The sequence below is a fragment of the Sceloporus occidentalis genome, unplaced genomic scaffold (genome assembly GCF_023333645.1).
Source record: "Sceloporus occidentalis isolate IW3139 unplaced genomic scaffold, rSceOcc1.0.p SCAF_3, whole genome shotgun sequence".
Classification (NCBI taxonomy): Eukaryota; Metazoa; Chordata; class Lepidosauria; order Squamata; family Phrynosomatidae; genus Sceloporus; species Sceloporus occidentalis.
Genome location: NW_028316983.1, coordinates 139,397,258 through 139,416,026, shown reverse-complemented (window position 1 = coordinate 139,416,026; position 18,769 = coordinate 139,397,258). Strand labels below are relative to the sequence as shown.

Genomic DNA, 18,769 nt, shown 5'->3' with positions numbered 1-18,769 from the left:
AAGGACTGTTCTCTAGGGAACCTAAACAGTGTGATGTTTATCTTGCCAAACTCCAGTGAGGACATTTTGCTGTCTGAGAAGCAGTATTTTGCCAGATGAGGCAGAAAATACCATAAATGTTCTTCCTGAAACTGCAGATCCCATAGAATCCTTGCAATTGAATCATAATGATATAATTGTGTATTGTGAAGGGATCCAAGGAGATTCCAGTTCAGAGCTCAGAAAAATTATCTGTTGGCCTACAAGTCCCAGAATCTCCATTGTCCATCTTGGTTGGGGGGGATTAGGGACCTACAGTTCCCCCTCCCCCCAAAAAAGGCAAATTCCCCAAACCTTGGAACTCACGCTTATTGAAACATGAGGTTTTACTTCTGGGAAACTATCTTTAAAAGCAAACAGTTATATGTTAGAGTGGAGGCTCATATCCATCTTATTTTCTGAAATTATAACTTATCAATAAAGATAGAGATTCATAGGATTTATACTCCAAATGAATGAGCTTTAGTGGAAAGTGTATGTAAAGAACTGTGTAAAACACAGTTGAAGTGTAGCCGAAGTCACTGAATGAACTGGAACAAAGTCAATTTGTAACAAGTGAAGTGATATACACGTTGCAACCACAAGCTTTGAGAACCAGCTACCAAAAGAGATGCCATCATAAGTTCGTTCTGTAAATAAAAGTTATTTTCTTCTTGTTTACAAAGGAGGGGCTGGAAGTGATTTATAAGGAACAACATCAAAAACACGCTATCATGAATATTAGAAACACTTAATATTAAAGAAGCTGAAGAAAATGGGAGGACCAATGGTTAGAGAAATAGTTCTCAGGGAAGAAAAGCCTCAAATTATTTAGGATAGGATAGGATAGGACAGGAGAGAAATCCTGTGTAACCCAGTGATCACGGCCTGGTTCTTCTGGGAAGACGCAGAATTGGCACAGCTTCTGGCAGTGTTCGGGACATACATCATCTAAATGCTATGTCCTGAATGGGGCCGGAAATCATTTCATTTGGCCCATCTGTTTCAGGCCAGGGTAAAACAAGGCCAGTGTCTATGGAAGACATTAATGGGCATGGCAGACAGAGTGGTAGTACTAGAAAGCAGTCAGTAGTAAACCATTGTTGAAGCTTTTTCTACAGTAAAGTAGCAATTATGTTCCACAAGTCTCCCAACCAACCAACTGTGTTCTATTACACCCCACCACCAACTACATTTCTATCATGTTTTAGAGGCCTCCATTTAGAAGAATGTGGTGTGCTAATTAAAATTTTCTTTCCCTTTCTCGTTCTATTTGAGGGGCTTGGGGGGAGTCAGGCTAATGTTATGAGTTAGCTATACTGATGGATTCCTTATGCTAGCTGTAGAAAAATGTTGGCAAAAGATGCCAAGGTCTATGCATGTCTGTTTGTTTATGTGCTTGCTTTGTTCTTGAGCAGACAAAGTGGACTGTAAAAGATGATATTGGGATTTTAATATACAGTATTTACAAATGTAGAAATTACCATATTGCCCAAAATTCTTGGAGGCATTCTTGGGATTGTTTTCTCCTCTTTCTACTCCTTGTATCCCAGTACTACCATAGAAATGTACAGTACTGCAAGCACAGGAAGTGATACCTCCAGTTGGCATTTGGGTAATTGTGCATTTTCCAGATAAATCTGAAAATCCCAGGAAATGTGTTAGTGGAATGAGACATGTAATAAGATTCATTTATTCCAGCCACTGTTCTTCAGGTTCTTCTCTTGAGATACAGTTAGTTTCTTAGGTTTTGCCCGTTATTGTTGCTTACACATCTAGGCCTTTCACTCTTTTGTGGGCTGTTTGTAGTAACTTTCTGGATTTACACTAGAGCTCTTCCAAACATTTCTTAAAATGGGAGGTGTGCTTTGCTGAGGTGAACCTATTGTTTGAAGCGCAAATTTTATTCTCCTTTTTTAAAGGAAAAAAATCTTAGCATTATAGTGCTATGGTGCAAAACTACAATTTCCTGGTGCACTGTAGCACTATGATTCTAAGATAGATAGATAGATAGATAGATAGATAGATAGATAGATAGATAGATAGATGATTTATTTTTAAAAAAGAGGAGAAGAGAAGGAGATTTATTTTATTTTATTTTAATTGGTTCTGATATGTTTCAAAAACAAATAAATAAACAAGAAACCCATTTGAGGGTTGGAATAACATGTTGCAGCTGGTGTGAACAATTGCCAGAAAATAGTTTGAGAAAACAGAAATATTACTTTAAAAAAAACAACCTGAAGACTACAAATTACAGAATTCCATGGCATTGAGCCATGGCAGTTACAGTGGTGTCAAACTGCACTAATTCTGCAGTGCAGATGCAGCTCTCCTGACACATTTGCCACTAGAAGAGCCCAGCTGCAGGCTTTAAATGTTTTACTTTTGTTTTATACTGGTGTTTTGTTTGTTTGTTTGTTTGTTTGTTTGTTGTTGTTTGGATAAACCTCTTACTTCCCATTCCCTTCCTTGTATGGAAAATAAGCTGCCGTCACCAGCGGTTGTCCTGTACCAGTTGTCCTGTACCATTATGTCCTGTATCATAATGGTATCATTTTTTTTAAAAGCATGTATTGGAAGATCATTGGGCAGAAAAGTGATTCATAAATATTTTAATTAATTAAACAATTGGTTAGTTGATTGATTCAGACTGATTAATAAAACAAAAAGAGGATGGATATTATGACTATATTGACGTCTCTAGGGTTGTCCTGTTTTGCTTCTCTGTCACAAGGAAGGAAAGAAGGAATGCTATCTATTCACTCCACATCAATCCACATAATGTGATTTGCTATCAAGAGAGTGCAATGGAAGTCATCTTTAGTACTGTACTTCATCATGCACCTTGTCGCTAGCATGTATCCTAAAATAGCTGTGATTAATGGTATCCCCCTGGTTCTTCATATTATTTATGTCTCTCTTTCTCTTCTCCCTTATTCTTCTCACCTCTTCCTGTTCCTAACAAGCTCATCCCCCTCATTTAGAAGAACCTATGAAAAATTTAATGTAAATATGTGTAATACAACAAACACATAGAGAGGAAAGGATGGGTCAGGCCTGGAAGCACCTTTTAACAGCCAAGAAGCAGAGCTCAGATGTGTTACAAGCTTCAGCAGTTTATGGTGTAATTAGGCTTAGTAGATCTAAAAGTAATTACTGCATAAGATGCAGTGCAATTTAGAAGACTGAATTAATCGTGCATTTATCTGGTAATGATATGGTATCATGTAAATAACTTGACATTAGATTGTAATTACCATCTAAGTTAACAGTCTAGTGTTAAAAAAATGAATAAAAACAGAAGAAATCTTACCCAAAAGAAAAGAAAATACCTGCAACAAGAACAGAAGAGAACAAGGATAATTCATTCTGGGAGACTAAACATGATCTCAGTCCTTAGATGAAGTCAAGATTTATACCCAGTATCTGGGGGAGTATACTTGGAGGGTGAGTTATAAGAGGCAAAGGATGATGATGATTGTCATCATTGTCATCTTAACAACAACAACAACACTATGGTGCTTAACATTTAGACAGCACCCTAAAGCATTCAAAGCTTTGTATACAGTTAACCTCAGTAATCCTAGCAGTTCAAAGATATGTTCATGCTTCTATTCACATGCTTTGATGGGACGGAAAGGTTACTAAGGGCATTACTTGGACCAATATCCATAGCAGGTCATAGTATTCATGGAAGTGTTTCCATTGGCATAGGAAAGAGATTACAAATTGCCACACTGCATGCAACCCCTGTGTACCCTTAAGTTCCCACTCCATTTCTGGGCCCAACCTACATTGTTTCACCTGAATCAAGAGTGGAAATCCTGTGAGCCCCCCCAATAGTGGCTTCATTGTGACTCCCACTGTTCTTTAACCATTGGCTGTACTGGCCAGAATGTTTGGATCTTACAGTCCAGCAACATCTAAAGGGCCACAGGATTCCCACCCCTAGCCTATATCCAATTGTTAGGCCCAACTAGATGTTTTTGTTTTGTGTCTCTTAGCTGTTTCCAACTTATGCCAACCTTAGTGCAGTGTGAACCTATCATGGGGTTGACATATCTTGGCAAGATTTGTTCAGAGGCTGAGAGAATGTGACTAACCTTAGGTCATCCAGTGGGCTTCCATGTTTGAGAGGGGATTCAGATTCTGGTCTGCAGAGTTGCAGTCCAATGCTCAAATCAATGCACCATGCTGGCTCACCAACTAAAACAGAACCAATGGAACTTGCATTAATATTGGCTTACTCAGTTCCATTGATTCAAAGGGTCTACTCTAGCAGGAGACTAAACAATGGATTCATATCCTTGTTTTCATTTTAAAGGCCTAAATGACTTGGAAACATGGGACATTGTAAGTCCACCTTCTCCAGTATGTACCTACCTGAACCTTAATACCTCCCTAGGAGGCCCTACTCTGAGTATTGCCATCAAATGAGGTTAAATGTGTACTCATTAAGGAGAGGATCTTTTGATGGTGATAAAATAAATAAAAGCAATTATGGAACAGCTTTCTACAGACTAGCCATACATTTAAAAAAAAATCAAGGAGCTCAGTAACTTTCTCTTAAAGAACCATGTTATTATTGTGTTAATATGGTATACTGCATAGCATTTCAGTGTCGCTTTATGTTCCTTCAGACAATCTGGAACCACAAGGCTTGTCCTGAGAATGTGAAACTGACATAGAGCTAAACTTGCAAGTTTGCAGATGAAGTAAAGATTGATGATTTGGGGTTTGACATTTAGCATCCATCTCCATTCATTTGCAGTTGAACATCCATGTCATCATAATAACAAGGGCTACATCATTCAGCCTTCATATTAATTAGATTAATATATTATAATGGCATTGTCGGGAAAACTTCTGCAGGTTAACTGCACAGCAAATTCAATCGGAGGTGGGAGAGATAAGTACAAATAAAATGGAGATGGTAAGCCTAGTTTTGTTGGGGGGGGGGTTCAGAATAGATATTACATCATTATCATTTCTATCAAAAAATGTAGAACTATTTCTATCAAGAAAATGTACAACCTTTGGATCTTACCTTCTATATATTGTGACAGGTGGTGCAAAAATATTTCATCACCTTAGTTCTTTTAACTTGTGATTAGATGAAATGCGGTTGGTAGATAATTTTTCCTGTTTGTGGCTCTTAATAATACAAGATACTTTTGTATTTCTATATGTGGCTACTTTATTCTAATCTAAACATTTTGATGAGGAAGATGTTTTTCAGTAGTTGTTCCATGCCTACTCCTTCCCATTTCTGTGTAGTACTTTAACTCTTTCTCACTCTGAATATCTAAATTCTTTGAGATATGTGAGATATATAAGTATTCTTCAGTATGTCATAAAAGCTAACGAACTGTAATTTGTTGCTTCTAGAGTCTACATTCTCATATTGCTCCATAATGTGTCCTTGAAGTGTGGACATTTAAGGAAAGGCTGACATTTTACATTCCCTGCAAATCTTGAATAAATAGAAATTTACTATTAGTGGGGAGGGAGTTCTGTTTTTCTGCTTAAGCCCTTTCTTTCTTTCTTTCTTTCTTTTTCTTTCTTTCTTCTGCTTTATTTTAATTTATTCTTCTTCAAGTAATAGCAGTTTAGGGGGAATAACATTGGGACATTTAAGAAGAGGTGCTTTAAATATTTTCTCCAGCAGACCATTTCACCCTGAAAATTGCCATACCTGTAACTATTAAATATTTCTACAAGCAGCATGGGTAGGGATAAGAGTTTTGGGGAACATTGTCAGTCAGGGGAACTGGGTTATCTCCTATTTCCTGATCCAGTTAGGCTTTGGGAGAAGCCAAAATATTTCATTGCTTTTAACTATAAACCTTTGGATAACCTCTCCTCAATACCCCACCATGGATCTTGTTAATTGTTGTTGTTTTCCCTATGAGGTGAAAAACAGTTATGGGGTGCAAAGACAAACATTTACCAGCATGTGTCATTTAATCATCACAAATGCCACTTCTGAAAATTAAAGATTTTTCTCAATCTACACCAGATGTAGTGTGAACAGTTGCAACTGGAGGAAAAACTGAGAAAGTGCTAAGACTTGAAGCAAAAGGGTGGGAAAATGTGGGTGAGGAATTTCCAACATTTTTCTACCAAATCAATTAATTCTGGAAGCAAGGTGGCAAAAAGACAGAGTGATTTTCCAGTTGAGTTGCCAGGTAAATCCCAGGATACACAAGTTCCCAGGTAAAATCATTAAACACAACTTTAATGTCTGTGGATTTGTTGAAATTCCCTCTTCTATTCAACTATTAAAGTTACAGGGGCTCAGCCCTGGTTTTCAACTGGCAACCCTACTTTCAAGTTATAAATAACCACAATACTCTGGCACATCAAAGTGTACAGTCTGAAATCATAAAGTTGGAAGAGACCACAAGGGTCATCCAGTCCAACCCCCTGCCATGCAGGAACTCACAATCAAAGCACCCCCCAACAGATGGCCATCCAGCTTCTGTTTAACAACCTCCAAAGGCAGAGACTCCATCACAATCTGAGGCAGTATCTTCCATTGTCAAACAGGTCTTACTGTCAGGAAGATCTTCTTAATGTTTAGGTGGGGTCTCTTATTCTCTAGCTTGAATCTATTTTTCCATGTCCTATTTTCTGGAGCAGCAGAAAACAAGCTTGCTCCCTCCTCAATATAACACCCCTTCAAATATTTAAACAGGGCTGTCATATCACCTCTTAACCGTCTCTTCTCCAGGCTACACATACCCAGGGCATGGTTTCCAGAGCTTTCACCGTTTTGATTGCCTACTGTTTCTCCTGACCCTTCATTCTATCCTATCCATTTTATTGCACCATTTTGAGTTTATTTTCCAGGCGTTAGGTTAAATAGTATAACATTTTTAAAGTGGCTTAATATTCTATGTTTTTCTCGAGAGTGGCGAAATGGGGATGTTTAAGGAGCAGAACTCCTGCTACATGATACGACCCACTGTTATTGCTGAAATGACAAGAGGACAAAAAGCAGAAATTGTGTATAGCTGAGAATGTGACAAATGTATGCTTTCTCTTCTTTGATGTGGCACTCACTGACTGCTCCAAATTAACTTTCAACACAGGGCCCAGCCTTCTATCCCAGAGTGCACTTCAGCTCAATTCCAAACCTGAAGGGTCTTTCCAGTATCCATCTAGCTACCATAGCAACCAGACCCTTGCCCTCGGTGAAACAGCAGCATCCCAGCTCCCATCCCGCGGCAATCAAGCCAGAACTGCTATACAGAACTATAGCCAGGTACGTTTGGAGAAGGAACCTTTTTTCCCTTTATACAAAATAGCATTTTGAGGTGTCAGCTGGTTGAAAAGAAGTGGCAGACAGATCAACGGGCAGCTTTCATTACAGAGTTTGTAGAATTTGTGTCTCGGCGCTATGAAGTTAGCAAAAACATATCAGCACTGAAGGAGTAATTCAGCAGAACAAATGGCATATTCATATTATACTTATTGGTTTAGAGTCTGGATATTGTTGCCATAAGATATAAAAATCTAAATATTGTGTGAATTTTTATAAACATATATAGTTAGAACCATGTAAAATTTGGACCTTTGTTTCGGTGGATATGTTTACAGAACGTCTGTGCATGTTTGTAATATTTATCCAGGTATGGAAGGTATGTGATTTTTCTCAATGCAAACTCCATAATGGTAAATTGCATACTGGTCTTTTCCCTGACATAATGCCAACAATTTCCACTTCCTAAACCACTCTAACAGTTTCAAGTATGAATCATTCTTGCATATGCAATTGCCCCAATTATGCAATAGCGTCCATATGCCGCTGCTGTGTTTCCATGATTGTTGTTGTTGCTGCTGCTGTTGCTGCTGTTATTTTATATTTATATCACACTTTTCTCCCATAATTGGGACTCAAACCTGGTGGTTCTGGGGAGCACATAACACCACAAAGTTGCAGAAAACCTCCAGCATTTTGACATTTTTCTAAATTTTTATTAATCCATTTGTTTTCAGGGGCACAGTCACTATGAGAGGTTATAATCATTTTTAAAGTGTGGGAATAGATCAGCCAAATAAACTTCTCAAGATTTTTGGATTATTTAAAAATATATTTTGTAGCAGTGGATGATCAAATCACTGAATTCAGAATTCAAAGATACAGAGGGTTGACTCTATTTGATTTGTTTCACCATTGCAGTGAATAGGACATCCTATACTTACACAGAGCTTTCAGTCACATTCAGCTGAGGTCTATAGTTTTTGATCTCCAGGGCTGGAAAACCTTCTGGAATAGGGATTGAAAAAAACATATTTGCCATTGCTCATTTCTAGACTGAAAATTGGTTTCCCAATGATCAGGAAACCCAGCAGGGAAGAATAATAAGAATTTGGCTCAGTGACTTCCTGGTATTCACACATTTTAAAGTGTTTTGGAGAATTAGGCCCGGTATAGACTGGGGGAAAGGGGCGACCAGAGGCCGTCCCTTTCTACTCCAGATCATTGCCATGACAATTCCATATCCACGGCAACGATCCGCCCCCCAAAAGGAGCTGTAAAATGCAGCTCCTTACCGCGATGCTGCCAAAGCGCCATTAGCACCCTGGGACATTGCAGTGATGTCACACGTGCACTGCCCCCATTTGGATGCGGTGTACATGTGACATCTCCATCTGTCGGGATGCTTTGATTGAGATTTCCTGCATGACAGGGGGGTTGGACTGGATGGCCCTTGTGGTCTCTTCCAACTCTATGATTCTATGACATTGTTGATACGCGCACTGTGTGGACAGCACTGTGTAAAGATGGCACCGCCCATATGTGTTAAGATTCGGGAGCGTGCGATTGCTGTGTGCTCCCAAATACAAGAATCGGCACAGGCACACTACTTTTGGCCCGTTTGTATCAGGCCTTATTCTGTACAGATATACACATAAGTTTTTAATGAGAATTTGAGGGATTTGAGCAAAATAAACACAGCTGTCAGATAGCCATGTGTATGTGTGTTTTATGCGAGACCACTGTTTTCTAGGCAACTCCCCCCCCCCAAAAAAAAACCTCTACTAATTATCCTGCACAACAAAAATCTTAACACAAAAAATATCTTGTGCCATGTGGTTTTGTTGTATTGTACAAGATTGTTATTTTCAAGATTCTTGTGCATGATTGCTGCATTTTTGCATAGAAAACAGCTATTTTGCACAAAAACGTGCCTGTCTGCAAACAGTGGGCTTTTTTGTGCAAACCCTTAAAAAAAATTATGTTACAAAAACCCCAATAATTTCCCAGATATTTCAGGATGTGTAAAGCATTAAGGATATGTAAATCCATGTATAAAGGATGTGTAAACCAGGGAAGAACTCACAGAAATAGTTGAAAACTATGAAAACTATTAAAATCAATCATCCTTACTTGCAAGGACAAAGTAGTCAAATGTTAACATGCCTATTCTGGAATAGGCTTTTGGCACTACGGAAAGGTATAACAGACAGGGAAAGTGAAGAAAATTTGGCGCACTATTGATGAAAGAAATTTCATCAATAATGGATACCAAAGTACAGTATTCTTGGACATGATTTATCCCACCATAAAACATAGCTTTGCAAGATTGTTATATTTGCTGGGGGGAAATCCCAACAGTTGCAGTGATTCAGAAAAAAAAACCCCACAAATTACAGTACTTTCATATAGGAAGTACTAAAATATTATTTTATATATCTTAGATCAGTAATCATGCAAGCAAACTCATTAATGTACCTTCCCTCCTGCCATAATTTTTTTGCACAATCATTTCCCCCAAACTTTTTACACCATTAAATTTTCTTTTTACTTTTATACTTGGATGGGGATAGATTTGTACCCTTTCAGATGAAATGACTTACAGATTCACAAAGACAACACTTTATACAAGCCACAGTTGATCTAAAAAGTACTGTACAGCTGTCTCAACAGAAAGAGACATACAGTGTTCACTACATTCACCAATGTAAATAGTACCCACCCACACAATTCATAAGCAGAACACAAAATAAAGGACAAAACATGATATTATACTTATGAGGGTGTTCTGCCATAAGTTCTAATTGAACAGAAATGGCTTCAGATTATCAGTTCTGCATGGTCCCTTATATCTCTATGTGGGACATTATGTTATTGAAATGTAGTCAGTTGAACAGAGACTATCCCAGAAAGGTACTGAAAGTCAAAGGACTCAGTGTTCAAAACATGCACAGTGTGCATTTAAAGAGGTTTGTAGACCACATCATCTAGCAGTAAATGTCATAAGTTCTTGAATGAATGTTAATCACCACTGAATTCCATTGGATGATAGTTGTAGTATTATGAGAGAAGAAACATCTTTCGCTCTTCTCTTGCCCTCTCCCCATTATCAAATTTTATATACCTCTATCATGGATGTAGCTTTCTTCCCTGAAACTAAACACTGTAGCCTTTCTTCATAGGTTCATTGTTACAACTGCTGCCAAGAGGGACATGGTGTTATTTCTGTTTTCTCCTCCAAAAACCACAGTTTCAGCTGTGTAACATGTAAATACTGATTGTTTCTAACTGTATTAAAAAGCAGCCACTCTGGAAGTAGTCTATTAGAATGGAATAATCACATGGTTGAACCATACCACAAATTTATATGAAATTATTACAATGTGGATAGTTTCAAACCTTTTTTATAGCATAACATTTGGCCCCATACAGCCAAGACAAAATAAAGCTGCTTCAGGTCACCTTGTAGGTATGCTGTTTAAATGATGCATGCATGCTAAGAGTCTGGAAGGTGCGCCAAAGCTGCGCTTCAGTCCTTAGGACTGGATTGTGGCTTTGGCGTGGCTTTCAGACTCTTAGTATGCATGCATCATTTAAACAGCATACCTACAAGGTGACCTGAAGCAGCTTTATTTTGGCCTGTCTGTATGGGGCCATTTGTCTATCACTTACTTTCCCCCAATCTGAAAACTGTTCATGTAGTCACATTCCTTGTTAACTACTGTTTAACTGATTGTTCTTGTTGTGGGCCTTCAAGTCATTTCCAACTTATGGTGACCCTAAGGCAAACCGATGACAGGGTTTTCCTGGCAATATTTGTTCAGAGGAGGTTTGCCATTCTTTTCTCTGAGGCTGAGAGCATGTGACGTGTCTTAAGATCACCCAGTGGGTTTCATGACTGAGCTGGACATCCAACCCTGGTCTTTGTTTAATAGATTATTGCTCCACAAGTGGAATCATCTCTTTATCTTATGACTACCATCTTATGACAATGGACTTTGTCAAAGGGTTTTTGAACAATCCAGTGTATAGTGGGTCACTCCAATCTATCTTCTTATATTCTCGAAGAACTCAAAAAAGTTAGCAAGGCAGGCTGATGAAGCCATGCATATTGGTCAGCAATTCTTTGATAAATGTTTTCATCAAGTAACTTGTACAAGACTTTCAGGCTAATTGGCTTCTAATTTTCTGCTCCCTCCATCTCTTTTTGCAGCTTAATGTCATCTTAGCTATTTTACACTCCTCAAATAAGGATACTAATTTTAACAATGTTGTGTATTATTTTGCTAGAAGCTGAAGAATTTCACAACAGAATTAAGAACTCTCCAGTACATACCACTTAGTCTTGATGACTTGTTAATTTTGAATGTGTTGTCTCCTCTTAGTTCAGATACTTTGCCCCCCAGTTTTGGTTCATTTGTGGATTATCTGCCCAACATGTTTTGCAAGCAAGACAGATGTAAAATATTGATGCAGTTTCTTGGAATCTCCATTTCTTCCATTATTAATCGGTAACCTCCTTTGTACTTTAATGCTCCAGCCACTTCACTGCCTAGTACTCTCTCTCTCTCTCTCTCTCTCTCTCTCTGTGTGTGTGTGTGTGTGTGTGTACTGTAGGTTAATCCTATAGACTGGAAGGGATAAATTGGGTCTGGTTCCTTAATATCCATGATTTAGATTTAGATCCATGATTAGAATTTCAGAAACAATGTGGCCCTACTTGTTCTCAGGAACAGATGTTGTGTTTTTAGTGCAGGGGCCTCAGGAAAAAAATGTCAAACAACAGGTTTTAGCATCATTTACAACTTCTGTGCTTTCTGAACAAGAAGAGTGCTGTTCCTGCATATTTTTTCCCCTCAGGTGTAGTTAAGGAGCAAAATTAGGTTCTTTGCATAACCATGGTCAAATGAAGATAACAATTGCTGCCAACAATTGAAGGTGACTGAAGACAGATTGATGCAATTGTGCACTTTGCATTTTGATCCACTCCTGTGTGTGTGGGTGGACTATTAAATATACATAAGGTGTGCCTGCATGCAACCACAAGTGAGTACAGAACTTTCCCAGGTTACTGAATCTGTTTCATACCAGAATGCTTGTGTTTTTATGAACACTTTTATGAATTGTCTCTCTGGTTATTTTACATTTACAGTTAAGCTGAATTGTAATAGCTGCTACGTATATTATTGTATTTCATTTCCTTCTGATCTCACTGATTATTTCCCTTTTCTGTACATTCATGTGTTTCTGTATATTCATGTATTTGAGCATCTGATGGCATGAACTTTGTTTTGTAAAAGCTAATACCATCGTAAATTTGCTAGTCACAAGACACGTTGTTCATTTTCTCTTCATTAGACCATGGTTATGCAACAAACTAAAAACTGTAAAGCAACAGGGAGTTGTCTTAATTGCATGCATCTGAAGCAAATAAAACCATCCACCATCCAATCTCATACATATCTAATCAGAAGTAAACTCTGTATTAGGTTAATTGGGGCTTATTCATAGGGTTGCAGCCTGAGCATCATTTGTGATGTGAAAAGTAATGATGAGAGGGAAGAGTGTTTTTCTCTCATGGTCAGCATTTTTCCTTTTTTCGTGAGTCTTTATGTTCCATTTATGATTCCTGGCATTTTCTAGCATCTGTTTGCAGTTTCCATAGACTTCTAGGGCAAGGATTGTCAGCCAGCTGTAGATCTCTCCATCAGCTTGCATTACAAGGCTCCCTCTGTCTGTTCCACTGCAACAATAATTTTCCTATATCAAACAATAATGAATATAAAGACCATGTTTTAGTAAAGGACTCAAATGTAAAGTAACAGAGGATATGTTCACTTAAGCATTTACATTAGCTTGAATACCAGGTGACCTAAGTAAGGTTTGTGGAAATAAAGATTCCTTCCCACTTGCACACCCACATTAACAGTGTCAGCTGGGTTGTGAGGGCAATAGTCTTATTGTAGGCTTGAATATCAAACAAAACAAACAAACAGCTTCATTTATATATCGCTTCATACTGAACTAACAGTGTCTAAGCGGTTTACAAAGTGTAAGCTAATTGCCCAACAACGTGATAATCCAGTTAGTAAAGACTGTCACTCTCCTCACCCACTAACATCTCCCACTTTGTTCATGAGGGCCTCTCCAGATTGGTTTGGAAAAAGGTTTAGGGGGCTGCAGGGGAAAGGAGGAGAATGAGAAACTTTCTTTCTGTGCAGCTTTTTAATTTCACTTACCTTAGGACCCAGTGTTAAAACAATGCTGACCATTCTAAGACTACCCCTCATATTACAGTATTCTTACCACCAAGAGTAAATACAGTGTTAAAAACCCATTTCACAACCAGTTGGTTAACATTTATTTTATCACTTATTTTCAAATCCCTGATTCAAATTTGTGTGTGCCTTTCCTGAATAGCAAACCCGGCCACCAACTGAATCTACCACCTCACTGAATACACTGCAGCCCCATTGGGTTTTGTATAGATTCCATATTGGGTTTTGTATGGATTCTTTTAATTGTAAGCTGCCTCGGTTGTCTTTTTGACAGAGAGGTGGGGGGAAAATAAAGCTTATTATTATATGTGTACCTGATTGAGACTACCCGAATAGATGCCTATTAAAATTGTTCCTCCACAGCACAAACAGGTTTTGGGGGCCTAGAACTCCCATTAGTTTCATTGCTGCTGTCAATTGTAGGATAAGGAAATCACTTTTAGTGAGCTGTAAGGAAATGCCTGCATATTGCTCATTATATATTTCGACATAGGTGTTCACTGTACTTTCAGTAGCATTTACTTTAACAGTATGCCATTCCTATGGGTACATAGTTATACATATAAACCTGTTGGACTTTTGATCCATCCCAGAATTCATAGCTCATGTCTTCATATTGTAACCTGACAATCCTATATACACTTTCCTTAGAATAAATCCTATCAACCTTAATAGGACTTCCTTCATAGTAGGCATACAGGATTTCACTGTAGTTGTATAGTCTATAAATCACATGTGCATGTTATTTTTGGAGTGAAAGGAAATAAAGAGTTAAAATCTGGCTTTAAAAAAAGGTATGCAAATGGAAGCCAGGATCTTTGAATCTGATTTCTGCCAGTTTAGTAGCATACAGAATAATAGTGCCATAAATAAGATGCACAACCTTTTCCTTTGAGAGCCACGTCATCTGTCAATGGTGAGCCAAGGGCTTTACATACACATTCATGTGCACCCACATCTCAGAGCACAGGGATGGAGAGGTTTAAGGGCTGGGGAGGCTTGCCTACTGAGATCTAGAGATATGGCTAAGGTGTGGGTGAAGACAAAAGCCTTTTCCATACCAGAGTAATCTCCACTGAAATCACTCTTTTCCCGCTGGTTATTAGTTAGGCTTTGCTATACCAGCCGACAAACAGCAGTGTCAGCAGACAGGAACAACATTTGCAGTCCCACAACCTGTTTGCATAGGTAGACGGAAGGGAATATGGGAGGGATCCCTCCGGTTTTGGGCCTCTCACAAGGCTAATGGCCATATGGTGTGCAGTCTTACTGTAAATAATGTCTGACAATTGTGAAAAAGCTGACAGCAGCGTTATTTTTGACAAAGAAAATGGAAAATATGATTAGTTCTGCAATTTCCAATTAATTTGTTTTAGAGCAATCCATTGAAAATCATAATTGAAACAAATTGTGGGTGGTAATCCCAGATTACATTGTTTCCCTCTGACCTTGAGACTTCATTTGGATACAGCACACATCAAGTGATACCACATTTTAGTTGGGTACCTTTCAAAAGCTTTTGAAATGTGAATACAAGCCAGTTATTCAACTGTCCCAAATGAAACAAATGTGAGGATTTGATTTATTTGCCTTCTAACTTTTTAAACTAAAAAGCCCTTGGATCAGATTCTGTCCATATATATATATATATATATATATCCCTAGTCTCTTAGAAATATAAATTGCTTTCCTCACTGAAAACTTAATTTTGTGATTGCAGTATCTCTAGTTTGCTTGGCACAAATCAAATTTAAGGAGGTATATCTTCTCATTGCAAGATTGCTCTTGTGTCCCAGCACAGCAGGGAGGACTTCAGACATGCTATTTGTGATAAGGAATTTCATGTTATATTCTCCCTCTTTTAAACTTCATGGGAATTTTACATTTGACCTAAACTAGAACAGAATTAATATCTTCAAATAATATATGTGTTCATATATAACTTCATTTACACAGGGGCTTTGTAATATTTTCATAGTACAGTTGTATTATATACAATGGCTTTAAAATATATAATATATGTGCACTACAACACATACAAATGTGCTAAACATACGTTCAGTTTATCTGCTTCTCACTGTTGAGAGATACTGTGCAGAACCATATTAATTCATAGCTTATAATACAGCTTATTGTAGAATGGGTAGTAACAAGAGTAGTAATTGTACGTCCTCAGCATGAGTCCTGAAATCGCACATTTAGTTTGCTGCGGAGAAATTCAATGACTGACACATTTTATCACTGGAAGACTGATCTAGTTATCTAGATCAAGACTCACACTGTATTGCCTAGAGGTTTTATTACATGCATTGCAGAAGACTAAAATCTCCAGTTAAGTCTTCCTAACACTTTCCATTATAGCAAGATATTTTCAGTAGTTGTGTATTTTTATGACATTTTAACTGATGAGCAAATATTTCCTATTTTTTAAATCTACCCAAGGCAAAAAAAAAAAAAAATCTAGAACTGTACAAATGAAAGAGCTGGCCTGCTAACACAGACAAATTTTCATCTAGGCTGGCAGCTATTTATAAAAGCAGTTAAGTAGACGCCAATGGGAGCTCACTATTAGGGAATTTGTCATTGTTTGTCCCTAACATTGGATGATTAAGATGTGCTACCTCAGTACATAGAGACTTAGAAGATTTTCACATAGGGATGGGATCACTCCCCTGTCCTGATCCCATCTGTGACCCGAGTGAAGGTGGTTGCACAAATCGCTTTCACATGAAAGCGGCCTGAAAAGTGCTATCAGGCATAAGCAGAAAGTGCCTTCAGCTGTCATTGCAATAACGGGTTCAAAAGACTGGAAATGACGTTGAAAGCACTTTCAGCTGATGCCTGATAATGCTTTTCAGCCCGCTTTCATGTGAAAGTGATTTGCGCAATCACTTTCACTTGCATCTCCCAAGCGTTCTTGCAAGTGAAAGTGATTCGCACAATCATTTTCACTTGTGCTTCCCTGCCAGTCAAGTGTGGATCGTGTGTAGAGGTCCTTCCCACAATCGGGTGGGAAGGATGGGAGAGGAACGGGACAATGATGCCCCATCCCTAATGTGATAATCTCCTTAGAAAATATTAGCAATTCTGATAAATCAGTCCAAAGACTATTTTGTTCAGGAACCCAACCAGACAGATGCCCAGTAGAAGCCCAAGTGACAGACATGCGTAGCCTTCCCCAACTATTGTCCCCCAGTGACTGGTATGCAAGATGAAGACAATGCTTGTTCAGTAGGCAGACACGTTCAATGCATTCAAATTCAACCATTAAAAAAATCAAATAGGAATATATGGTGAGCTTTTTGAGATTCACAATAGCATCTGCAAAAACTAGATATCCATTCCAACTGGGACTGGCCATCTTGGTCTTTTAAAAGTCATCTTCAAGAAAAAGAAATTATTATTCATCTGTGGATCAAGACTGATTCAAACCACAGTACTACACTTCTCTAAATAGGCCAGACAACATTTTCATCCAGCTATATTTTCAGAATTTTTTGAGTGGACACTTTAGCCCTCCCCCACTTACAATTTCCCTTTATTTATTTATTTTAATGTCCAAAATGTGTCCAAATCTAGATCCTGGACTCCCAACCCTATCAGTTAAGAATTAACCCTTTCAGATAAGTTCAAAAATTAAGAGCTTTACTACATTTTTAAAATATTAAAAACTATAGCAAACAGAACAAGGTTACTGTTTGCTAAACCTGGTTCAACTGAACAGAGAAAAAGAAATACAATGAGAGAGAACATAAATAGTTTAATAAATACAAAGAAATATCTTAATGAAAATTACCATGCTTCTGTTAATAAATAATAAATTAAACTTCAGTGTCAGTGAGAAAAACAAAGTGACAGATTTAAAACCAAAGATGAAAGCATAATGTTGTACTGGCAAACAGCAATGTTAAGCAGGGAATCACTTCACATAAATAGCCATTTGTAGTTCAACCATCCTTTAATTAGAAAATTAGAATGCCAAAAGCTAAATCACAAAAAGTGCCTAAAGAGAATGAATTAATCTTGTTTCCTTGAACCACCTCACTGTTATCTCCTGAGACTGACTATTTCACTGTCCATTAGCTCTTAAAGTTAGAACTTTCTTACAGTATGTAACTGAGGCGCAGTACAGACCACCGAAAAATGACAGCCTGCCAGCACCTGTTTTTCCTCTGGAGGGAAGCTGCAGCCGCCAAATCATGCGGCTTCCCTCCAGCGGAAAAAGAACCCTTGAAAAGCAGGTTCTTTTAAAGCCGCAGGGGCGGCATAACAAGTGTGCCACTGACACACTCATTATGTAAGTGCCACACAGCAACGTATGGATGCCACGCGGCACTTACGTAACAATGGTGGTGCCCATATATACAGGGCGCCGCCATTATTACGCCGCCGCCACGTACTAGGGTTGCGGGGCGTGCAGTCACTCTGCCCCCATGCAACCCTAGTACATGTCCAGTACTTCCTTACATTTTTCACCTATAGCCATGATAGCAAACGTATGGCACGTGTGCCAGAGATGGCACGCAATGTCATTTCCCCTGGCATGTGGTGGGGGGAGTAGGAAGGGGCGTGTGCCTGTTCTTCCTCCTTCCTGACCCTCCCCGGCCTCTTTGGTGGCAGCTGAAGGCCTGGAACAGAAGGAGGAGAAAGAAGCATGCACCTGCTCCTCCCTCCTTCCCAACCCTCCCCATCCTCCAGATGCCCCTCCGAAGGCAGCCGAAGGCCAGGGGGAGGGCTAGGGGGGAAGAAGAGAAACAGGCATGTGCCTCTTCCTCCTCCTTCCCGACCTTCCGCAGCCTGCAGTTGCCTCTCCAGAGGCAGCTGGAGGCCAGAAACAGCATGAGGGAGGAGGAGGAAATATTTTGTGTCTGTGTTTCCTCTTTTCCCCTAGCCTCCCCCGGGTCTTCAGCCATCTGGAGAGGCAGCTGAAGGACTGGGAGGGTGGGGGGGAAGAAGTCCCACCCCAGAAGTACCCCCCCAGAGGGCAGAAATCCTGTCCCCAACACCGGGTGACACATGGTGCCAGAAGACATTTTAGTTTGGGCACTCGGCCCCTAATAGTTTTACCATTGCTGAACTATAGGATCCACCTCTAGAGCAACAGAGAATATTCCTGCTCCATCTTCCCCATAAGAACTCTTCAAATATTTGAAAACTACTATCATGTCTCCCCTTAATCTTGTCTTTTACAAGCCAGCAGTAAGAG

General features: G+C 38.9%; 1 protein-coding gene across 9 annotated transcripts in view; it reads left to right on the top strand.

Moving 5' to 3' along the window:
• Window positions 1-18,769, top strand: part of CTNND2 (catenin delta 2) — a 662,387-nt gene that overhangs the window by 328,168 nt on the left and 315,450 nt on the right. For all 9 annotated transcript variants that reach the window (XM_089516458.1, XM_089516456.1, XM_089516452.1 and 6 more), the window contains one exon: window positions 7,116-7,288. In XM_089516458.1, the coding sequence (XP_089372584.1) occupies window positions 7,116-7,288 (173 nt within the window). The remainder of the gene's footprint in view (window positions 1-7,115; window positions 7,289-18,769) is intronic.